The sequence below is a fragment of the Uloborus diversus genome, chromosome 2, assembly GCF_026930045.1.
Source record: "Uloborus diversus isolate 005 chromosome 2, Udiv.v.3.1, whole genome shotgun sequence".
In the NCBI taxonomy this organism is placed as follows: domain Eukaryota; kingdom Metazoa; phylum Arthropoda; class Arachnida; order Araneae; family Uloboridae; genus Uloborus; species Uloborus diversus.
In genome coordinates, this window is record NC_072732.1 from 51,706,829 (window position 1) to 51,731,346 (window position 24,518).

The following is a 24,518-nucleotide window of genomic DNA, read 5'->3' on the forward strand; positions in this document are numbered from 1 at the left end:
ATATGTATATATATATATATATAAATAATTGACGTTAAAAATCAAAAATCTGAAAAATGTCCCAAGATACAACAATCTTCACTAATCTATCGTCTTTAATTTGCCATGATGCTCTGCTCTGTGACTCTACTCAGATATTACTTTTCTCTAAATCTGTCACAAGGCATTGACTTAGCAACTTTGTGCCATAAGAATTGAGGACTAAGTAATAAAACAAAGACAATTGCCTATTTTTATCTTTTATTTTTATACATTCATGAGCAATAACAAACAATAATCTAATGTTTGAGCGACCTTACACACGCTTAAAAGCTCAATCGCAATCAGTTAACAAAATTCAAGGGACAATCAAACAAAGAAAAACGTAATTTTTAACATGACGTACAAAAATATGAGAACAAAACTTTTTACAATATGATTGTCTTTCGTTTAATGTAATAGAACACGAAATTATTACATAACTTTATGCAAAATAATTCCTTTTTCTTGTAGCATTAAAATTAACTCCTCAGAAAATGTATCTATTTACAAGCAATCACCAGAAAAAGTTCTCCCAAAAATTAGTCTAATAATAACACAACTACTACTTTAAACATAAACTTATTTAATTTTTCCAATTCGTTTACTTTTTATTAATTTTTCTGAAGGGAGAAGAATTGAAGAAAGAAATTTTACTGTAAACTGTAAATGAATCAACATAAACATGAAGAAATATTAGTTATATCAGTGATTATTTTCAAACATGATTTAATTTCTTTTGAAGTTATAACAAACATTCATTATTCTCCTTAAAATAGTGGAAGGAATCGATAATGAAGTTTTTTTCTGGGGTTACCACCATCCTTTGTTGTTATTGGTATATCCACGTTGATTATTGCCATACCCTGGTCTGTATCCAGTGTTAGACCAGGATCCAACGTTGTTCATTCTAGGACTTGAAACACCTTTGTAATTGCCTTGGTATCCACCCCAAGAATTTTCTTGGGGATTTATATTGCGATAGCCTCCGCCTTTCTGGTTTCCATAGCCATATCCACCTTCTGGCCTTCCACCATAGCTTCCACCACCAAGACCCTGATTACCACCCCAACCCCTCGATCCACCACCTACACCCGGTTGCCATCCTCCCCCTCCATAATTACCACCATAATTACCACCATAATTACCTCCATAACCGCCACTTCCTGCTCCGTAACCACCTCCACTGCCACCATAGCTCCCTCCTTGGCCACCGTACCAGCCTCCTCCCTTGGTCTGCCCGCCGCTCCATGGTCTGCCATAACTTCCAGAAGTACCCGTAGACCAACCTTTATTGTTACCGTATCCACCACCTCCACTTCCTCCGTATCCACCTCCCCCGTATCCACCTCTGCTATATCCCCCTGATCCTCCGCCGTATCCACCACCTCCACCGACGTAGCCACCTGATCCTCCTCCGTAACCACCTGTCCCACCGGTGTATCCCCCTTTGCTTCCGCCGTAATTTCCACCATATCCAAGTTGGTTCCCACCGTATGCGCCAACGTTTCCTGCATATGAAGCACCGCTGAATGCACTAGGGTTTCCGCCAACGGCTGTTTGAACTCCACCAGGATAATAAGTTGGGTATCTGTTATAATCGTTTGAGCCGCCCCATCCTTTGTTACTTCCTCCTCCTGATGGGTACCACACTTGAGTACCATACGTGGGTTGTTGCCACCCAGTAGCTTCTCGAACGAGATCTTTGGAACCAGTAGTACTAACACTCTGCAACGTCACTTCATCCCCACGATCTCCTTTGTTTCCAGAGGCAGCAAAGACATGCGGTAAAACTGCACTAGTAGCTATGATATGTATCACAAGGAATTTCTGGAAAAGAGGAAAAAACACCATAAGACAGTAAACTGTAAATAAAAAAATAGCTGTATATTCGCAACTCCAATAAACTATAGGGGGCGCTGCAGCCACTGTCTAATGGCGGATGAAAAAAGTAAAACAAACGCGTTCCGTTACTTTTGACTTGCTTTGACGCTTAGTGAATGACAGTAATTTTTCATTGTGTTTGTGGAAAACTTTCTTTTCTATTCTTCTGAAATTACATTACATCCCAAACTCTCTGAAGCCTGTAATTTAACCCAAGAAAACAACTGGAATGGAATGTTTTACCTTTTTCGGTAGTATTGTTAATCACCGCAAGGTAGTGTATTCGAGCGCTGGAGTTGCGAATAGGTTAAATTGTATGAAGGAGTTTGTTTTATGAATTTTAGATCGTCGAACTAATTTTGAAGAGGCAGCAAAACATTATAAATTAGAGTTTTTTACATGATGCCTTTTATTAGAAGACAAACCTTCCTAATGAAAGGAAATATTCACATTTTACTTTAGTTTCTTGGAACGTGAAATAGTTAGTGAATAGAGAACGTGAGTAGGGGTAACTTAGAACGTGAATAGGGGCAAACCTCACCTGGTAGAGTGGTTGTGCTGTTGTTAGGTTCTACGTAGACTACAAAATGCCTTCAGTTTTGGTTTGCACAAATACAGTTCATATTTTCAGGAAAAAGTTAGCTAATATAGATGCAAGTTGTTAATCCGATTACTATTTTATCCTACACCTTTATTGTTGTATATTTTGCTTTGATCACGTGTCGATTAAGAAATTCTGGTGTTTTGTGGTACAAGACTATTTTTTTTACAGATTAAAAAAGAAGTATCTGATCAATTCCATTCGAAATGTTCTTTAGTTTCTATATGCTTTAGGTATCTGTTAAGTATTTTAGAACGTGATTAATAAAAGCTAAACTCCGTTCTAAACAACTAGAAAAAGTCAGAAAGCACTAAAAAAAGCAACATATTTCTGATAAATGGAATCAATCATATGTCACAAAATGCATTTCTTTTTGCCTTCTCATTTATCTGATTTTGATTTCAGACGCAAAAGTTGCACTATTTGTGAACCACTTTCAGAAGACAACTGTCGTGTAACCTGCTTTGATTTTAGGTTTGTCTGAACTTAATCCAGACAAAAGATAATTTATTTGAATCTACATCTACCTGAAAGTTCAAATTTTTAGTTAGTAGCAAGTAGTCAGTTGACTCTTTAAGCTTACTGACCACTTTTTTTTTCGAAATCTTAACGAGTCAATGGCCGACAGTCATTAAACTGGTCGACAGTTAATCACAATCTTAAACCAAAATGAATTGCACATACGGAGTTTAACGATCTTAAGCCAAGAAAAAGGGTCAATTCTACATAACTAATTAAAGTTAAATTTAGGAGGAGATGTTACTTTTTAACTACTTTTTATTCCTTTACTGCGTAAACCTAGCAAAATAGGACGTGGGAAATATTTATTACATTCGTTGTTTCTATACGAGTTACAACGTGAACCTCTAACTTTAGTAAGATAATCTAAAATTTCATTTTTTTTTAACTCATTGGATCTTTAAAATTGTACACACTTATTTTTAACCATCGTGTAAATTTTTCCAATAGATCCATACACTTCTTGGTAGACTCATTATAATTTCTTACCCACACCTCAGCTCATGGCTATGCATTACCTATTCCTATTGTGAAGAATCCAAGAGATATCTTTCTCAATATTATGCTTTGTGCCTTTTTTTCGTTTTGTAAATGATTAAATTATCTTACAAATCACTAAAGAACATTTATCCAAATATTTCATGCAAATGTATATAAGTGCTCTTGGAAATAAATCGCGTCAGTGTATACAAATCCGATGCGTGCAAAATGGTTTTAGCTCTATTTTATTATGGAAATCCCTTTTCCCAAACATAACAACCACAATAGGAAGCATAATGTATTCAACTTATTTTTAAAATTGTTTCCTATACTTACTTGTTGATAGAGCATGCGTGTGAATAAAATATCAGTATTTAAAAAAATGTTTCATTCTTTAAAAATTTTATGACAATTGTTCATTCATTTGAGTTCGTGACAATTTACCTTTAGTCATTCGTTTAGAGGTTGTTTAATAAGTCATCTTTAAACATGATATTTATTCAGTACTTAAGATTACTTTATCAGTAGAATTGATTATGTACAATATTTCAATCTTTACCACAACGGTTACATCCAGTCCATGACATCAAACACACACACAAAAAAAAAAAATTAGCAAATTTTTGAAATGATTTGCTTTATTGTTTTTGAATGAACTTTTGTCCCATAACATAAGAGTACATTCTGATTCTAGAATTTTCTAGTTATTGCTTAGCAATTCAAAATATGTTCGACGCAAAATCAAGTGCTTTCAGACAGTATTGCATAAAAATTGCTTTTACTATTTATACAATCGTAAACCATTTTTAATAAAAAAACAGTACGGGATTTTAATTATTAAAACATTTACGGGATACTTTTTGTTTCCGTAATTTTGCATGCATTTTATTTTCCCTTCGTTTATATTCTCATACCTGGAAACAATATATTTGAAAGGGAGAAAAAAAAACTATGAAAAAAATCTCGATAGCTGCAGTTTATTAAACAATATTTAAACTCTATCAAATCGGACGAATGAATTTGACATTATTTTTGTTGTAACAAATTGCTTTTATTTTATACGTTAAAGAGATACTCGTACACTTTAGAAAGATTAATCATAATAACTGAGAAGAATCTGTGAACTAATGTCGAACCAGAGACTGATACTAGCTTGCATTACACTGACTTATAGGAAGGTACATTCATTTACTTGTACATGAACTTCTAGGTTTTTCTTTTTACAGAACTTCGCATATGTACTACAAAACTTTGCAACCAAATTATAAAAATAGTGGATTATATTTAATAAGAAGTATTACCTCAAATAAATATGTTACGCAACAATGACAGTAGGAAATACTAAAGACATTCTTTTTTTTAGCCTTTACAAATGATTTACTATATACTGTCCTTGAGTCAAAAAATTCAAGAAAATCACATTACTTCAGATAATATTAAACAAATAAAAATTAAATTTCATGGTGCAGGGAAAATACCTTTACGAAAATGCAAAAATGAAAATAAAATAAACAAATGAGTTAAAAAAACAATAAAAGGATTTTTTAAAGTTTTATCAACTTTTATGTTTTAAGTACTTTTGTTCCGAAATGGTTTTTGGATGGTCTATCTTTTCCTAGTCGGCAACTACTGAAATCGTTAACTTGCAACAATGTGCACTTAAGCGTCTGATAGCGTGCCAAGATGAATGTTGTGTTTTGTGTTTTTAAAGGCTTTCCTGCGGAAGAATGTTTGGATGCGTTTCTTAGAAAAACTACAATTCAAGAATGAGTTCCTCGAAGTAACTTCTCAGGGAAGCACTTAAAACTTGTGACGATTGGTTCATCCCAATTTTCAGATATTCGTCAAAGAAAACATTATTGCTAATTATGAAAAAAATTAATACGGGTAACTGAGTATTCCATCCCTAATAAAAAAATGCGTGCATACAGTTCTTCTTTTTCATAATAATATCTAAGTAGAAAAAAATAGATGAAGAACTACAAACGTATTGCGAACGGTTCACGATTTTACTCGTGATTTGTGAACCAGTCGTTAGGAATGTTTTGTGACATATCTCCTGCTTTCTCTGTGGACTCTTTATAAAGAGCATAATATAACAAACTTAAGTTTCAAAATAAGAAATTTAAATGCTACAACGTATGACGAAGAAAACCACCTGCTGTGAAACATAGGGGAAACTAAGTTGGTTGAACCTATCATCCCTTTTTAATATTCAAACATTTATTTAACTGCTGAGTACAAAGTAATAGCATGGTATCAAGTAGAATCAATACTCTCTATTCTTTAGCCTTTTTCAAGCAGAATCAAGGAGCGATCCCATGTGATGTGGTGTTTTCAGGCAAAAAAGGATTTAAAAAAAAAATTCCCTAGCTCTTCTCGCCTGTGCTATTTGTTTAATAACAAACTCAGAAATAAATTGATTTATTTGCTTTCTTAGATCAAAATGTTAAAATAATGCATAACTCTACGTGATTTCTGCTCACGTATTTCTGCTTTAGCCCTGGCTAATGGGCGGTAATTTACTGAATAATGCATAACTCTTTTTTACTTTCACATTTCAATTTAATGTGTTTTTTAATTTTCTTGCTGAAATGACTGTTAAGAAGGTTAGAACCACATTAATTCTCAGATGTTTGATCTGGGAGAAATCTTCCCATTTATTTTAATCTGATAGTGTACATTTTTTAAAACTGTTTGCATCACTTTGCTAGTTTAAAAAAAGAAAATAATTCAAATGAAAGACATTTTTGTTCTTAACCTACAATCAAAGTCACTTGATATAATACAGATACTCCTTTGTATCACTTCCTATTAACACATTATAAGGATCAAACTAAACAGAACGGACGTTTGCTTTTCTAATTTGTTAGCAACCTTATTAAGACATTAAACTAATTTTTATTTTCTAAATTAATAGCTACTCTTCATATTAATGTAACTGAAGCAACTTTTGTTTCAAAGTTGAAAACCAATAAAGAAATGACGTAGGAATGTAAAAGGTGTCGGAAAACGTACCTAGTCTAGATTTTTTAGCGATATCCTTTCAAAGCAAAAATTGAAAATAACCAAAAAAAAAGGGAAAAAGGGGGGCTTAAATAATAAGTCAAACCATTGTGGCATCTAAATTGGATATTTTAGGCAAATATTTAACTGCACATTTTTTTTACATAATATTAGTTGCTCCATGAAAGAGAATAGGCATGCATTTTTTTTTTTTTTTTTAATAAATTTCCTTTGATTTGATGCGTGCGAGGTCCTTCACAATAAAGATTGAACAGCAATGTCATTCCTTGACTTCAAAATGCTGCACTCTGTTGGTTATGAGTTATAATAATGAGTTTTCTACTTTTGAATTTTACAAAATGAATTGTCAACACTGTACAAGCCCAGTGTATTATCAATAACTCTGAAGGCACTGTTTGGAAGCAACTCCTGAATTCCGATTAGTTGTCGAAATCTTTCGTCATTTATTATAAAATTCTACCTATGCAATGTAATAAATTTCAGAAATCTTTTGATTCTCGGAAATAAATATGGTGAGTTTTTAGACATTTAGACATATTTTTTATTTTCCTTTTTCCGGTTCTACGTTCCACTACGTTTAATAAATTTACTTATTTCATATCACATTCATGACTTTAAGCTTTATGACAATAAGAGCACTAATAATTTTAAAATATGAGTGGTTTAATACAGAGAAATTGTAAAGCAAGTTACCCTTAAGGACTGTATGTAACCATTAAAAACATTTCGACTTCTGCAAAGCGCAGATAGATGTGTTTTTTTTTTCTTATGGGATTACTTGCTATTTTTGTTAAACATGATTTTTACCTGAAACTTAATGCTTTTGGATGGATACTTTTTTCTCTTAATTTTATAATAAATATGGAGAATTCGATATTTTTAGGTGATGCAGTTCTATTCTGTATCTTGTTTATCAAAAAATAAAAAAAACTTTATTTTCATTTATTTTACTTTTTGAGCATTTAGTTTTTTTTTTTTTTTCATTATTTTTATCAGTAAAAGAGCAACTCAAATGCTACAAAAAGTAAATTTCGAATAAATGTCAAGATATTACGTGTACCTATACGAATTAATGTAGAAGTCTGGTAATTTGAAGAAATATATATTTTACAATGTATTTTGAACGCTTTCTGTTTACACTTAAATAGTTAAATTCAAAGAATCTTTCACATCCAATTTTAATACATTTCTCATTTTTAGGACGTTAATTTAAAGAAAGATTTAAGGAATTCCTCCCCATCTCCACCTCCTGAATGTTTAACGATTACGTGGAAGCTAACACCACGATTAAATGGTTGAAAAAGATCGAAGTCTTGCTTTCCCCAGCCAGACTGTTTTAAAAGAAAATACCATTAAACATTTACAATATTCAACCATATCCCACGCGCTCTCGTGATCTGATTTGATGTTACCATGACAACGATACGTAGGTGGATCTAATTTTTGCATCAAGATATGGCTGCCCTTTGCAGGTAGTGCTAAGACGATACACAAAGAAACATTGTATTTTGAAACGGTTGTTCTTTGCATTTTATAATGTATTCCATTCTTTGAAACAACTTTAATCAATTTTATGGAAAAGGTTATGAAAAACTGGTTTTTAAGAGCTTGAGTGGAGTACTTAAGCCTCTTGTTCTGCTCAAGAGTTTTTACATGAAGATAAAATTTTCTAATTGCAATGCAAAAGATATCAAGAAATGAATCTTATGAATCTGAAAAGTTTGTATTTAAATTTAAGCTTATGAGAGGAAAGTTATTTTGTGTGTATATATTAGGAAATTTTTTCTTTTTTTGTACATTTAACTGTTTCCCATTAGTTTACTGTCGAACAGGTCAATAGTTAAGCAAAGCGAATTTACGCACATGAAAAACGAAGCTAATTAGACTTAAACTTTAACAAGGTGACGTTTGAGCTTAGAAATTTATTTTAGATTTCAATAAATTTACAAATTCGTGCAATTTATTAAATCATTCTTTACGTTTTTGCCCGTTTGAAGTTTTTTAACTATGTATGTACTTTCGTCGTTTTCGAAAAAAGGTTCAAATGCGGCTGGTGCAGTTAGTTCTTTTCTTTATTGGTTTCTCTTTCCATTGAAATATTGCTTTAATTAACCGTTTCTAGCCGGGTTCATAAATTAAAAACAAATAAAGTTAATAATTTATACTTTAAAAGTAACTCCGAAGTTTAAAATATTCTGCGATGTTACTTACAAACAGCAAATTTTTGCATGAACAGTTCTTTTGATATCATTGGCGGTAAATAAAGTGAAATAACGCAGGGAAATTGAAGCAGTTAAACATTTTACTCTAGTTGCTCGGCACCCACCTGAAAATATTTTAACTGTGTTATTAGACATTTTGGTGATTCCAGTACTAAAAATAACGCTGTAAACCAAGGTACATTTCATACACCCCCCTTTTAAGAACATGATGTTGGCATCGTAATGCTGTGTGATATTACAAAATAGTATTTGTTTTCTATAAAATGAGAGAGTTCTTGTTATTACCATTTCAAACACTAATTAAGATTTAGTGCTGGTTAGTGCAGAGCTTATTTATTGAACATTAAGCATGTTTTGACAGTTATTGTGCTGTGCAATTTAACAAGTGCTAATGGAGCAAAGTGGAACAGTTTATTTCCTTATTTATTCATTCATTTACAAGTTCATTTACATAGTCATTTATTTATTCATTTAATAATAAATTCTTCAGCATTCTTTTATCTACTCAATCACTTACTCATCTCTCACTAAATCATTCACACATTTCTTAAATCATTCGCTAATGATTCAATTTATTAATTCTTTAATTAATCCATATGTATTAATTTATTTAGTTGGAGGAAGTGCTGGCTTTCTGCACTTCCTCAGTTTACTTTCATTAAACAATGCCATGAGTTATGGAGCTAATTCAAGCTACATACCTATACGTAGTTCTGCACCGTCCGATTTCATGGTAAGAGGCTGTCCATAAATGATGTTATACTTTTTTTCAACTTTTTTTGACCCCTCCCCCTTTGTCACAAAGTTCGTTTTGCAAGCTACTTTTCATGAACATATTCGTATAGAAAAACGCTTGATGTCACATTTCTTACTCTTTCCTTCCCCCTTGTCACAAAGTCACAATTTCACCCCCCCCCTAAACATTATTTGTGTTGTAGTAATCCCCAAATACTTCTTTATTGTCCATCAGGATTGTCAAATTCATTGAGGAAAGAAAAATTGCGCGATCTTTTCGAGTCAGTTTAAAATTTTTGAATGGCAAGTGTTCCATTTTTTGTCATGATAGTGCGTGTTTGAAATTCTGTAACTTTCGATAGGTTGAATAAAATATAACAAAGTAGCATATCAAACTGAAGGAAATTTTATTCTCTACAACTTTGTTACCGACAATTTTCATAAATACTCATTCTGGGAGGCACTAGGGGCAAATGTTTCACAAAAAGAGAGAATTTTTCCCTAAATAATCGATTTTTCATATCATATGCCCGGAAAATTATTAGAAATTTGACAAATATGTGTAGAAACAGTTTCGTAGAAAATTTATTTAGCTTGAATTTTCATTTTAAATTCATTTTTTCTACCGTTTCCGACATTTTCTCGAAAAATCCAAAATTTTCTTCCCCCTCCCTCCTACCTTTAGCTCACCCCCTAAGGCCGGGGACTTTTAGTATGTTTGCTTACTAACTACCCCTAACAATAATCTAAAGTCAAAAATTTTCGCATATTCCATACACGCTACACCCCTGTTTTGAGCACTCATTGACTGGACTAATAATAATAGTGCCCCGTCCCAACCTTGTTCGAGTCAAAAAAAAAAAAAAAGAACTTATCTATCTTAAATAAATTTTATGCAGGTACTTTTTAGTTTAAAATTTAATAATAGGCAACATTTTTTCATTTCGTTTTCACAATTTTCGAAAGAAATTTATTTACCTCATTTCCTGATCAAGAGAGACGAATATAGAATCCCCAGTGAACAATACAATCTTCCCTTATGCAACGTTGTACTATATATCGTATAGTTGTACGATTGAACTTCAGATTTTGTGATGGTGATGGCATGAAGAATTTTCATTGGAAACTATGATCACTTAAATTGGAAAATTCATTATGCAGGGACCATGGTGATGTAAGGAAAATGAGTCAACTCATCTCTTGCAGAGGTTGTAAGAACAATACTCTCAATCATATTATTCGTTGGTTATTTTAGTAGGGGTCTGATTTGCCATTGCATAGATTATTCAAATTAAAGTTGCGCAATAAATTTTTTTTGGCTATCGCCTTTAATTATAATAGCATGAAGAGAAATCCTGAGGAATTAAGGGAGTTAAGGAAGTCATGTGCATGATACAAAGAGTTCGTGGCAGAAACAATTGTCCTCTCGCACAACCACGTGTAATTTTGTTGGCAAAGTGTCTTGGTTTCAGGATAAACAATCAGGATCAAATCATTTAGAGAGAAATTACCAACTCATGTATTTTTAAAAGATATCCTGTGCCATGTGTTTTCCGGTTACTTTCTTGCCGTAAAAGACTCGAGTAATGCTTTTGCTTACCACCATCTCTGAAACGGGCTCTTATAGTTTTTCTTAAGATACAGAGATTGTAAAGGGCTCCTAAGAGGAGACGAATTTAATCAGGCTTGAAGTATATCTTCACGCCTTTCTCTAGGGCTCCACATGAAGAGTTTGATAAAAGTACCGTCAAATACAAAGGTGACACCTCTCATAGTTTTGTCTGAAACTTTTTGGCCTTTTAGGGTTCTTTCTACGTCTTTTATGGCCAAATGGTGGTTCATCGAACATTTGTACAGCATAAGGAGACATCCTCTTGAAGAAAATTTCCCGATTGCCCGTCTTTACTTGTGGAACATGCGAAGATTTTCTGGAGGTGATATTCAAAGTAGTTTAAATGTGGTACGGTCAGTTTTTTCACCACTTAGTAAAGTCTTGGCAGTTTCGTAAAAGAAACATCGCAAACGCCTGGTGATTGATTTTTAACTACTGTTGCATTTATTAAATTTTCCCGTTCCACTGGGTATGCCGTGAAAAAGTAATTTGCGTTCCTGGTTTTCATGTACCAATCTTGTTTTTATAGAATTGTTTTCAATGATTTTCTGCGACAATGGCGGAAAAAAGTATCCTATTGAGTTTCCGCTAAAAGTCACTACTTCCGCTAAAATTTTGCCTTATATTTAAATTAGACTTTCGTTTATACACTGTAAAAACAATTAAGAAACGTTCCTGGACAATAATGTTCAGCTGATGTGCCAAATTTCTGCATGGAACGTACCTTGCAAAAAAAAAAAAAATGTTTTCTGCTAAAATTCAGTAACCTTCCTGAAATGATCCTGGATTATTTCTGAAGAAAACCGTTACCTTCCCGGTTAAAGATAGTCGTGTTATCTGGAATGTTTAGTAGGTGTAATATAATAGCTTCGTCAGAAGTTCTCCAAAAACTTCTTTACAATAATGGCCACAGCAATGACGAAATTGCGCCATAAATCTAACTCGCTTGCGGATTTACGGAAGACCGTACTCGAGCTGACGCCGATACACTTATTAAATACGTTCAGTTAACTTTATACTGATAGCAAAATATATTTTTCACAACAGTGAGAAGTACGCATTCGTATAACTTTTAGAAATTCAGGAAGCTTTTTGACAAAGATATTTGATTTTTCCCAGAAAGAGAATAAAATCCTGTGAAATATCGAAACGTTCCACGGAAATATACAGCAACTCTTCGTTTTTTTTTTTTTTTTATAACTGTGTCATTTAATATTGAACGACAATCATAGTATTTCTGATGAAGTTCTCCTTGCAATAGGTCGTCATAAAAAACTTTTTGAAACGTTAGCCATATAGCAATAGGATCTAAAAGTTGACATAAAAGTTAAAACAGTTATAAACAGTTCTCCGCGTTTAGGAGCGAAGTAAGTAAGCTACATGTATCAAAAAGGCTTAGTTTCAGAGGATTATTGTCCTCTATAAGAGCAACTTCTGAAATTCCTGCTTGGTAGGTCGGCAGGACCTTTAATTGTCAAAAGACTTTGGAAATATGTTGGACCAAGAAAATGTTCTAAATGAACTCTTACGTGACAAAACTCCGATTGGCTAATAGGATAAATATTGTAATTCGACTAAGAGTTGAGTCTTTCTCAATCCCGAGATGTTTTTCAACCTCTTGTAATCGTTTTCTTCTGAAAATTTGCTTTTTTCATATGCCTCTACATGGTTTTTATTTTATTTTATTTTTATTTTATTTTTTTCGCAATTTCTTTCTGGTATTATATTTGTGAGCTATATTCTTCAATTATATTGTTTTAAATGCCTAAGTACGATCATGAAGAATATTTCTCCAAATAATTTTATTTCTTTTTCCTCTTTGTCAATTTCTTTTCTATCGAATGTAATTTGATTATCATTGTTGTAACTCTTGACTTTGAAAGTAGGGTAATTGAGCGCACTTACTCTTTAAGTTTAGAATTTGCTAAACTACATGTACTTAAGTAGATTCATTAGCGGATGTTTTTCATTTCGATTTTAGCATGAATAAAAAACCTTAAAAGATAGCCCGAAATTCATGCAAAAGTGCAACCTTTAGATGCACGGATTAATTTAGACTATGCACTGCTTGAATTAAGACACTAATTTGTTCAATGCGAATCTCACTTATAATTCGCTTGAATAACTTTTGAGGCATTAGCATTCTGTGACTAATTGGTTTGCAGTGTTTTATGCTAAGAGATGCTACCTAATAATCTGCAGCCTCAAATAAAGGCAAAGGTTTTAGCGGTTCTCACGTTGGCATCGTGATATTTACTCCTTTCATGTGTTTCTAAACCTCAGCATTCTGTTCGAATCGTCATTTATTTTGCCATTACGGATGCAGGACAGTCAAAAGCTGTTTTTACGTATATTAAAACAAAACAGTACGACACAAAAACTGGTAGCGAAGACAAACTATTGGTTTTAAAAAATAGTATAAATACATATATATGCATAAATTATAGCCCATGTCACTCAGTAAGAATGCACCTTTTATGTAGTTGAAGAATTTTTCAAATAGCTGTAGTGGTTCCTGAGATTACCTCGAATCTATAAACACACAAAAATCCGCTCTCTCTCTTTATGATATTAGTATAGATATATTGTTAAGGAATCGTTCTTGCTTTGATGCTTCTTTCTTGGCACTCCCCCTCATATATAATATTATATTAAATATAAATTTTAATCTTTAATACATTTTTTTCTCTACTGCGGTTAAAAAATTAAATAAACCATTAAGAAAATATCATCTTTTAAATTATTTTCTGCTTAAAAGTACTAGGATCTAGCAGTATATTATGAAGAACTGATATTAAAAACATTCATAATTTCATAATTTGTTCGTTTTTTTTTTTTTTTTTTTGTTATCATTATTTTTTTGTTTTTTTATTATTTTTTTACATTTTCAGGAAATTTTTGTTGTAATTTATTTGAATACTTTGTTTTTTTTTGTTTTTTGCTCCATGAATACTAAGAAGATTTTAAAAAAACCCGCTCGAATTTAAAATACGTATTTGTGTTTAAAGAACTTAGTTCTCGGAATGAAGTTCTAAGTGGTGCCTAACAGTTTCAAAGAACGATTCGATGTCATTTAAAATTTTATTGTTTTCACAATACCGTATCTAATGTCTTTCTCATTTGTCACTTTGCGATTAATAGCTATAGAATCACGGGATCAATTGCAAGAGCTCGAAAAATTTTCTAAAAACTATTGTATTTTTCCTTTTTTCGATCCATTTCAAATAATTTCTTCATTTCTTTCGGATTTGATATTGTTTGTATTGTTTCTGTACTTTTTTTTGACTGTCGAATTTCTAATAAGGCAGAATGGTGCCTTAGCAGCTTGGGTGACAAAATTTTACTGGCGGCAAATTTTACTTTAAATCAATTTGTCTCTATCCTTGAAAGCAAGTACGTACCAATTAAAGCAGAAAAAGTAGCTACCCATCGTCCAGTAATTGACGCTGTGATCACAAAATAAGTACAAAACAGTGAACATAAGTACTTTCTGAAAAATTAAAGTTCCTTCGCTCAATGATTTTTCTCTGTTCGCATTTCAATGTTCTATAATAGTTGGTTACTCTATATGTTTTATAAAATTATGGTTTTGCATGTATTTCAGATTTTCTTTTCAAATTTTGTGTTTACTCTTAAAAAATAAAAAAAAGTAATAAATTGGAATACTTTAAAAGATTTACCGCAATACATGAAACAAGCATTATTATTATCTATAGCGCAAGAAATGTAAGCAATCGCAACATTAAGCAAAATAGCATGCATGATGCTTCAAAAAATACTTGTATTTAAAGACAAGAAAACACTTGTATTTTAAATGCTTGTATAAAAAATACTTGTATTTAAAAATAAAAAGCAAATACACTGTTAAAAAATTAGTGTAATACCCTACTTTATTTAATTTTCATTTAAGGCATATTTTTTTTCAAAACACTGCTTTAATTCTTAAAAAGTTATACACCCGAATTCGCTTATAACAAGCTCTGATTTAATGAGAGAAACTGGAATTTACGAAGAAACCTGAAATACTTTATTTGGGACAATTGGACCATAACTCGCTTTTAACGAATCAACTCCGCTGAAATGGAACAATATTTTGAGATTCATTAAATTTACATTGATTTTTAGCTCTGGTTAATCATTCTTAGAAATATTCCTTTGACATTCTGGATTGCATTGAAAGTGGATGATGAGTCATAGTGTTATTTTTAAAGTAACATTTATCTTTGGTTATAAAATACGGTAATTTTGAATATATTTCTTTAAGTCATATCTAACTAAAGAACATTTTTATGAAAACTATATTTTATTAAAATCATTTAGAACGTAATAATTGATATCTATTTTGCACCAAAATGAATTTTTTATACTAATACATTTTCTAGCAAACTTTCTTTATAGAGTGAAATTCCGTTACAACGAATACCGATACAAAGAAATTTCCGTTTCAACGAATAAATTTTCGGTCCTGATTTAATATCCAATAGTCATTGTTTGAAATCTGTTACAACGAAATTCTCGTTACAACAAACAAAATTTGCGGTCCATTGAAGTTCGTTGTAACGGGATTTCACTGCACATATATTTAACATTTTTTAAAATTGCATGGTTTATTCACTGCGTGCAATTGTGCACATTACTTACAGGTAAATATTTCTTTTCGATGTTTGTTTTATACAGTCTGGTGTAACTTTCAAACTGTTCTGATTTATTAATATTCTTTTTACATCATACTTTATGTGAATAAAAAAATTGAAAAAAACATTGAGGAAATACACTCAAGCCTGTTCTTGTGCGGCAGATAGAGACCATATAAAAAACCCGTTCATTTTATGAATAACTTCGCCCGTTTTATAAATAATTTTGTCAATTGAGTCCCAATCAGATTGAAACTTTCATATACCGCACAAAAAAAGTTCGTGCAAAAAAATAGCACAAAAAAAAAAAAAAAAAAAAAAGGACTCCACAAAAACAGGTTTCAGTGATATTACAAAGCTATAGTTTTTAAAACATAGAGTAATCAACTAGGGAGCACAGAAAATTGAAAAGAGAAAAAAAACATAGCAAGAAAAAAATTCCAGGCTCAAATCTTTGAGAGAGAAAACTTTAATCCGTCAAAATAGAGGAAAAATAAATAAATAAAATAAAAATAAAATAAGTTAAAATAATCTGTTTTGTATATTTTATTGTGATGACAAGGTTCAGGAGAAGCTAATTTATTGCTTACTTGGTACATGTGTTATTTTCAAGAAATAAATAAAAAAAGAAATGTTATTTTTTAATGAGAAAAAGAGATGTGAAGATTGACAATTAAATTACAGTTTTCATAACAATAGTGACGAAACATTTAAGGTTAAATTGTTTGCCCCTAAAATACAGCAGACCTTAGTTGCTGCCTGTTCTGTCCTATTAAAAATCCCGAAATTCAAAAATACAGAGAAAAATAGACAAATATAAAGAATATCCAGTCCAAAATAATTTTTGAAATTGCCGAAAGATAAATAAAAGAAAAATATTTTTCTACAAATTTGTCAAGCAATAGATCACGTCACTCGCTACCTACCAATCACTAAGCGAGAATAATTTACAGGCATTAGTTACGGTATAGTGGAACAACAAGACATATTAATTGTTCACAGTGCAAAAAGTAACTAATCTTCATTTTACAAAATAAATAAATAATAATAATAAAATGATAGATTCAGTGATTAAAATATCAAATGACAAGAAATAACCCCTATACAAAACACATAAAACTCAGGATTTTAACTTTTTAAATGGCTGAAATATTTATTCTGGGCAACGTAAAATATCATTGATTTGCAAATTTATTTACCGATATTATGTTTACAAGTAGACATGCAACTACGAGAGAGTATTACAGCTGTAACTTAATTATTTCAAAGTGATATTAAAATATTGCTGCACAGTTGTGACAAGCTTGAACATTATGCTCTACCTTAAAAAAGAAACTTCGTTACAGTTCCTATTTTACCCCTTTTTCCGCCTTACAAGTTTTTAAAAAAAGAAGGAAAAGAAAGGGGGGGGGGAGACAAAAACCTCATGCGTTACATTTACTTATACTGAAATAAATACAGTAGAATCTTCTTAATTTTGACTAATGGATATCCTAGTCGTCCGAATTAATGAAAGTACGGATTAAACAAAATAACTTATAAATTAATCAAGGTACATAAACAAACTACTATACACAGTAAAAATTGCATTTTAAATTCATGAGGATGTGAAACTATAAAAGAAAACTGCAAAATTACGTAATAAAAATTCAAAATACGGGATACAGAAATACATTGCTGTGATAGATCCCATTTTATTTACAGAGTACGCACATCTAGACGGCTGACCGGTTTAATGGACGGTCTGTTTAATAGGGTCTGGATTAAAAAGGGTTTGTTGTGATACCATAATACTCCCTCACACTCCTAGTGACTCAAAAATTTTCTTAAACACTACTGACTATCTAAATGTTCTCGTGATCAAATAACTTTGTTTTTTTCCCCTCTTCCTCTTTTTCTGAAATAAAAACTTAGTACTGCTTTCTTCTCATTTTGAATTCTTAATCTCGTTGCAATTTTAATTTGATAATGCATTTTCTGTTAAACACATTTGTTAAAAAACTTAACAAGGCGATAATTCGAAGTAAACTCTTGTATAAACTGCTGCATTATTAGATAGTATGATTTTTTTCTTAATAGCAGTTTTAAGTATTAATTACTTTAATATTTTACTGCATATATTTTTACGAAAAAAATAATAATAAATAAATAAGTAAATAAATAATAATAACAATCCAAGCATACTTGGAGTATGAATTTTTTAGTTCTTGTTACTATTAGCATCAGTGAAGTACTATATTCGACTTCAATTATTTTAAAGGAAAATAATTAACTACTATTTTATGCAAATGATATTTAAAGAAAATTATACGATTAAAAATCAGTAACTCTTGACTTTCTTTACATAAAAAATGCCTCATAAAATAAAGCAAAGGTAATTTTTACGTGCAGAGTAAGTGATCGGAAAAAAAAAAGTTCTGTGAAGTTTTATACCACAAGATATTCGTAAGAAAAATAAATAGATATTCGAAAATTCAAGAGAGAGAGAGAGAGAGAAGAAGAAAATTGAAGAAAAAGAAAACAGAAGAAAAAGCAAAATATTGTAAAAAAATATAAAAAATATTCGAACATTCAAGAAAGACAGAGAAATAGAAAAGGTAAGATGAAGGAAAATAAAAAGAAGAAAAACAAGAAATTCTAAAGAAAAATAAATAGTTATCCGAACATTCAAGAGAGAGAGAGAGAGGGAAGGAGAAAAGAGAAGAAAAAGGGAAACAAAACAAAAGGCAAGACATTCTAAATCAAAATAAACAAATATTCGAATATTGAAGAGAAAGACAAAGAGATAAGAAGTAAAGACAAAAAAAGGTTATAAAAAAATTAAAAGTAAGACATTCTAAAGAAAATAACTAGTTATTCGAATAGTCATGAGAGAGAAACAGATGTATATGTATAGATATATATTACCGTTAAAGTATATAATGCAGTTATTTTATAGAATACCTTGTTATTCCACGAAATAACTGATCGTGCCCGTTAAAGTGTGTAGTATGTTATTAATTTGACACTTAAACTAGTTATTCTATGAAATAACTAGGTATTCTTTAAATTAACTAATGAGAGACAGTTATATTTATATATACAGAAAGAGAGAGGGAAGGAGAAAAGAAAAGAAAATATAAAACAAGGAAAAAAACAAGACATTGTAAAGAAAAATAAATAGATATTCGAACACTCAAGAGAGGGAGAGAAACGAAAGGAGAACAAGAAAAGAAAAACGAACGGCATCCTGAAGAAAAATAAACATTTATTAAAAAAATCAGAGAAAGAAAAAAGAAAAAGAAAGGAAAAAAGCAACAATAAATGTGTTTAATAATATAATATTTGCTATGCAAACATTAAAAAAAAGAACTCTCTCCGTGAAAAAAAAAAGCAACAACTAGAGTTTTAAATAATAACAATACAAAACAAAAATTAGCTACAGATACTATGTATCAAAGGAATTCCAACCTGAAGAAAATAAACATAGCTTTTTTTCGTACAGAATAATAAGGTACTGAAACACTTTTCGAACGTGCATGAAATTATGAAAACTAATTATTGAATATCCATTTTTTTTTAACAGAGAGAGAAATGAAAAGAAAATCAAAGAAAAGGAAAACAGTTATACATGTGCTCCCTATCCAAAACAAAATAATCAAGATCTTTTTAAGAAAAAGAAATTTAGAACAAAAATTTTCTACATTGTAAAGGAAATTACACTAAAATGACAGCAATCATGAACTTCTTGTATAAAGTATACTCCATCAAAATAAAATAGTTATATGTATCTTTTTTATATATAGAAGAAATTTTATAGGAAAATTAACTACAAGTTTGTTGACTTTTCATATGAAAGAAATGTTATGCGAAAGAGAATAAACCAAAATTTTTTACAGCAGCACGATTCGTACTTCACAGAAAATATTTTTCTGGATATGAGTCCAATATTGACAAAAATATGGTTTTAACTGTTTTTATTGCAGAAGAAAAATAATCCATCATAAAGTTTCACTCTTTGCAAGTAAAAGTTATGCGTGCGAATGTCGGTTAAAAAAAAAGTTCATGTAAAAAAAGCAACTTTTGAAATACTGTATGATATTAAAACGGCATTCCTTGTTTTCAATGACAATAAAAAAAAGCAAGAAAAATTTGATGAAAAACTAGTTTAACATTCTCCAAAACTTGCAAGACATTTTATTTTATGCGAATAAAATTTGAGAAGAAGTATTCGCCTTTTGCAATAAAATTTCATTAAAAGCCTCATGTGAAAAAAGTGGAAATAATTTTGTTTTAAATTCTTCCGAAACCAGTTATTTCAGTTAATATTCCGATAATAAACTTATTTTAATTCAATGTTAATTTCGTAGAAAAATAGTATCGACTTACCATTAGAACTGCCATTTTTCTACCGTTGAAAAACGGCAACAATATATTTATTCAAGTTCAAGCACTTTCCAGATTCATCAGTTTGAGAATGAAAGCAACGAAAAATACATAAACTACTACTATCTACCTATAACTACTATCATGTGTGTGAATCCCAGCTCTAGCGTCCCGCATATTTATACAAAACTGAAAACACCAGTCATAGATCGTTGCCATGGAAACGACGCATGCGCTCGGAGGCAGCCTTGCGGTTGCTTGGAATTGCTCGTTGTTTGGAAAACAGTGCAAAATATGAATAAAAGGCTGGCATGCCTGCGGGTCGGAAGGACTAACGATGCTTTTTTTCCTACCTTGACATCGGAAGTTTAGGAGAAATATGCTCGCTTGATTTGTAAGTGATATTTATTAACGGAACATTTTAAAAGGAAGGAAGTTGTTTAGAGGTGTCTGGGGAGGCACAATGGTATTTGTTCATTCATATGAAGGCTGGGAGTAAAGTAAGAGATTTTGAGTCCTGATAGAGGAAAAATGTGATTGTTCTAGTTTAAATTATCTTTATATATTAACTAGCACAATACCCGCACGGCTCTGCTCGTGCTATAAAACTAAATAAAAAAACTCTTAGAGCAAGTGTAAGTTTCCCTTTCCACTCCGAAATAAAAAGAAAGATTTTGTTTCGTTAGTTAAATTGTGCACATATAGTTTTGTCTAAGATCCAAACATAGTCCATAAAGTAATTAAAAAAAATCCTGATATAAAGATCACACCTGTCTGTAAAAATTCTCTCTTTCAAAGGAAATAACATCTAATTTAAGTACGCTTAGAATCACTTAAAATCGCCGTAGAAAAGCGTTTTAAGTTTGAAAAAATATGATAATTACTTTTAACTCTCCAATCCGAAAGATACTGCCAATAAAAGAAGCAAAGAAATAGAAATATCACTAAACTTAGATTTATCGTCTCAAAATATTTCTAAGCAGAACAAAAAGTAATCAATAAAAATAAGCACTGTATTTGTACATGCAAAAACATGATAACGATCACGTTACTCGCTGGCTACCGTTTTCAAGGAGAGTAGGTTTTGACAATCATAAGACATTGGGCAATATGACCACTATGAGCAATCCTGATTGCTGAATCAGAATCAAGTCAAAATCTCCCAACCCAAAGAATAAATAATTTTGTTGAAATACTCAGTACTTAAAGAACAGAATGAAAATCTGTGCCACTCCTGATAAAAAAGTATTTTATTGAAACATCTACTACAGTTACAGCGAAGACAAATTATTACCGAAGAAAAAAATCTTGTCATCAAAATACTCACTTCAGTTGAATCAGCTGAAACTACACATATATTCCTACGAAAAAGAATCACAAATTTTATGACAAAGCTAATTCTTTATAATTCTTAAAAAAGCTTATTCTTAAAATTAAAAATTATTCTTTAAAATACGCTTCTCTTCTAAAGCGTATGTCAAAACGAATTTTCACGGTGCCTTTAATTTCAGTGAATTGCAATTTTACGAAAATGATAATTTTTACGAAAGAATTTTTTTTTCATTAATTTATTGGAATGATTTTGTAAACTTTTTCACTCATTATGCCTCATTCATTATGTGATGGGGGACTTCATGGCTTTGTGGTAGTAACTTTACTTCCAATGCCGGTAAACGTGGGTTCGGTAACTCGGATGCTCTGAGTGGTATATTTCCTTTCTTTACGCTGAAAATCTTTCTCATGTTGTCTTATGTGAATAAATATAAAAATCCAAAATCTCAAGGCAATGGCTCTCAATCCTTCCAAGGTTATTAACTACGGACACGTAAACAACAACAGTAGTGTCATATAAGTTAAAGGCAACAATTTTTAACTTAATTAAAAATATGGTCATTTTTAAGGTTATCAACTACGGACACGTAAACAACAACAGTAGTGTCATATAAGTTAAAGGCAACAATTTTTAACTTAATTAAAAATATGGTCATTTTTATAGTAATGAATGGACTTTAAAATCCACAGCACCGCAGTCATTCCGTCAAAACGCATAAAATTGAATTTGTCAACCTAGTGCATGAAAAATTATTTAAATTAACAGTATTTTATTGTTACTTCTCTTTCACGAAAGTATTCGTCAGTTAAAAGATTGAATTAATACACAATTTCACAAAATTATCGTTTTGCTCTAAGAAGTCCAAAAACTTGGTTCAGAAAAGTGTCATTTTGCAGAAAATCGTACAAACATTGAGGAAAAAGGAATATAATTTCTCTGTCTTGTTTTCCATATTTTAACAATGAAGTGCAGATAAAAAAAAGTCAGATCATTTCGAAGATATCTCGATAACTGGGGGTTCGGCGCTATCGTCAATTATGGGCTATAATCGTTTGCTTCTGTCACTATCAGCAAGGCCATGGCCGAAGTACATTAGCTCTTGGTCTTTTGGCTTCCACAAATTTGTCGAAAATTGGGAAAATTGCTTAGATTCCTAGTTTTCAAACTCTTCCTGCAATTTCTACATTGTCCGGGGAATTATCATAACGTAGATCGCAAAATATGCAGAATTGACGAAAATATGCAGAATTGCTTATAATTCCATGGCGCCAAGTTTGTGGACCTTTAAGAAATTAAAATGAAGCGAAGCTAAAAGACGTAACCATGTCAATGCGAAATAAAACATCAGTAATTTTAATGGAGATTAGATTTATTCGGAATAGAACCTAGCGTAACTGACAACCCACCAAATCCTGAGTTAAACTCTAATTTAACAAGAAGCGAAAGTCTTTTAAACTAAATCTACTTAGCTGATGTCTTTGCTATGGAATTAGTGTTGGAAGCTTAATGAGTAAAATTTAATTTATTTCATAAATTTATTTGTTATAACCTTCAAGAGATTAAACGTATCAAACATCCAAAATTTTAATATAAATATAAATAATTAAACCTATATTAAAACTTGCCCCAAAAAGTAGTCTGAAAATATAATTTCTCTTAATTTAAGTTAGAAACAACAAGAAAGAAAAATCTTCCGTTAGCTGCAATACATAATAAGGACTATCCTCCCGCCTTAAACCGCCAATGCGTATTAGACATATTAGTGCTACTTTTTTTCCGTCTGGCACATCTTTTCGCATCGTTCAATTTTCAGAAATGCAAATAAGCTTCCCTAATTTTGTGTATTCTGTATTCCTTTCGGGATTTTGCCATCCACCCACGCCATTTTGCTTCAGAAAGCTAAAATAATTATTTCCTTGCTGCCGTGAAAATTCTCTTTTGTGTTTGCAATCAAACCATTGTTCACTTTATTTCTTAGAGCAAAAATATCCTTTTAATTAGTGTTAGTACTTTATCTTCTTTACTCTTTCAATCAACTGGTAAGAAATGAATGTCATTAATTTTGCTTTATTTCTCTCCAAGAAACACACACAAACATCGATTTCCCTAGAAGTTTATTTTAGTAATGAAATCAATATTCTGAACTCTTTATGTTAAGAGCGTCTAACCTTTTGTTCCAACATAATCACGGAATGCCTAATGAGGATACGCTAAAACCATCTTGTTAAGAATAGTTGCGCAGTTTAGTCTATAAATTAAGTTTTTTTTTTTTTTTTTTTTTTTTTTAATTATTATTATTGCTGTCTGAGGAGGGTTATTATTTCTCAGGATGGAAAGATGTTGTAAGTGTATTTTCTTTGCACATTTTATAGCGAGCATTGATTTATCTGCTAAGTTAACTTGGTTTGTCTTTATTGTTTATATTGAGCAGTAAAAATGTTTGTTTTCTTTTAAAACATTTTCCATAAATAGTCAATTACCACATTTGTTAAGTAAAAGAATACTAGATTACAATAAATCGAAGTTGACTTTCATTCATAATACTAAATGTTGAGAATCTTTACAGAAAAAGAAAAAAACTCTTCACATTCGTCAGAAATCCCCCCCCCCCTACGAAACATCTCTTTTTTCTTTTTTTTTTTTTCTTAATTCTAAATTTTCTCACCACGTGCAAGCATTTAAAAAAGTGAGTTGATCTCATCACTATAAAATAACGAGCTGATGTGTGCATCACATGACTTCCTTTTACTCCAATTTAATGTCATTTTCCCATCATTGGTAATTTTAATGTGATTCAATAGTTTCCTTTCTAAATTTCACCAACAGTGGCCAAAATGAAACCAGATTTAAAAAAAAAATCTCCAAATGTGTCGCCAAGTTAGTGACAAAACGTGGCGACCAAAAGACTGGCGATATATCGCCAAGTATCCGCCAAATTGTAACACCACTTGAGTTTACATCGAAATTAACAATGATTTCTCCGCAAAAAGGAGAAAAAGACCCCCTTAGAAACACCCGAATGTAACCAAAAGGGGAGGTGCACAACTAAACTCCACTAGGAGTCTACGTACCGAATTTCAACTTTCTA

At 31.2% G+C, this 24,518-nt stretch overlaps 1 protein-coding gene across 1 annotated transcript; it reads right to left on the minus strand.

Annotated features, from left to right (window-relative positions):
• Positions 1 to 223: 223 nt before the first annotated feature.
• Positions 224 to 20,259, minus strand: LOC129217030 (uncharacterized). Its single transcript, XM_054851263.1, has 2 exons — positions 20,101 to 20,259; positions 224 to 1,848 (listed from the first exon to the last, which is right to left on the minus strand). Exons 1-2 carry the CDS (start codon positions 20,113 to 20,115, stop codon positions 832 to 834), a joined length of 1,032 nt encoding a protein of 343 aa, XP_054707238.1. The 5' UTR covers positions 20,116 to 20,259; the 3' UTR covers positions 224 to 831.
• Positions 20,260 to 24,518: the final 4,259 nt, after the last annotated feature.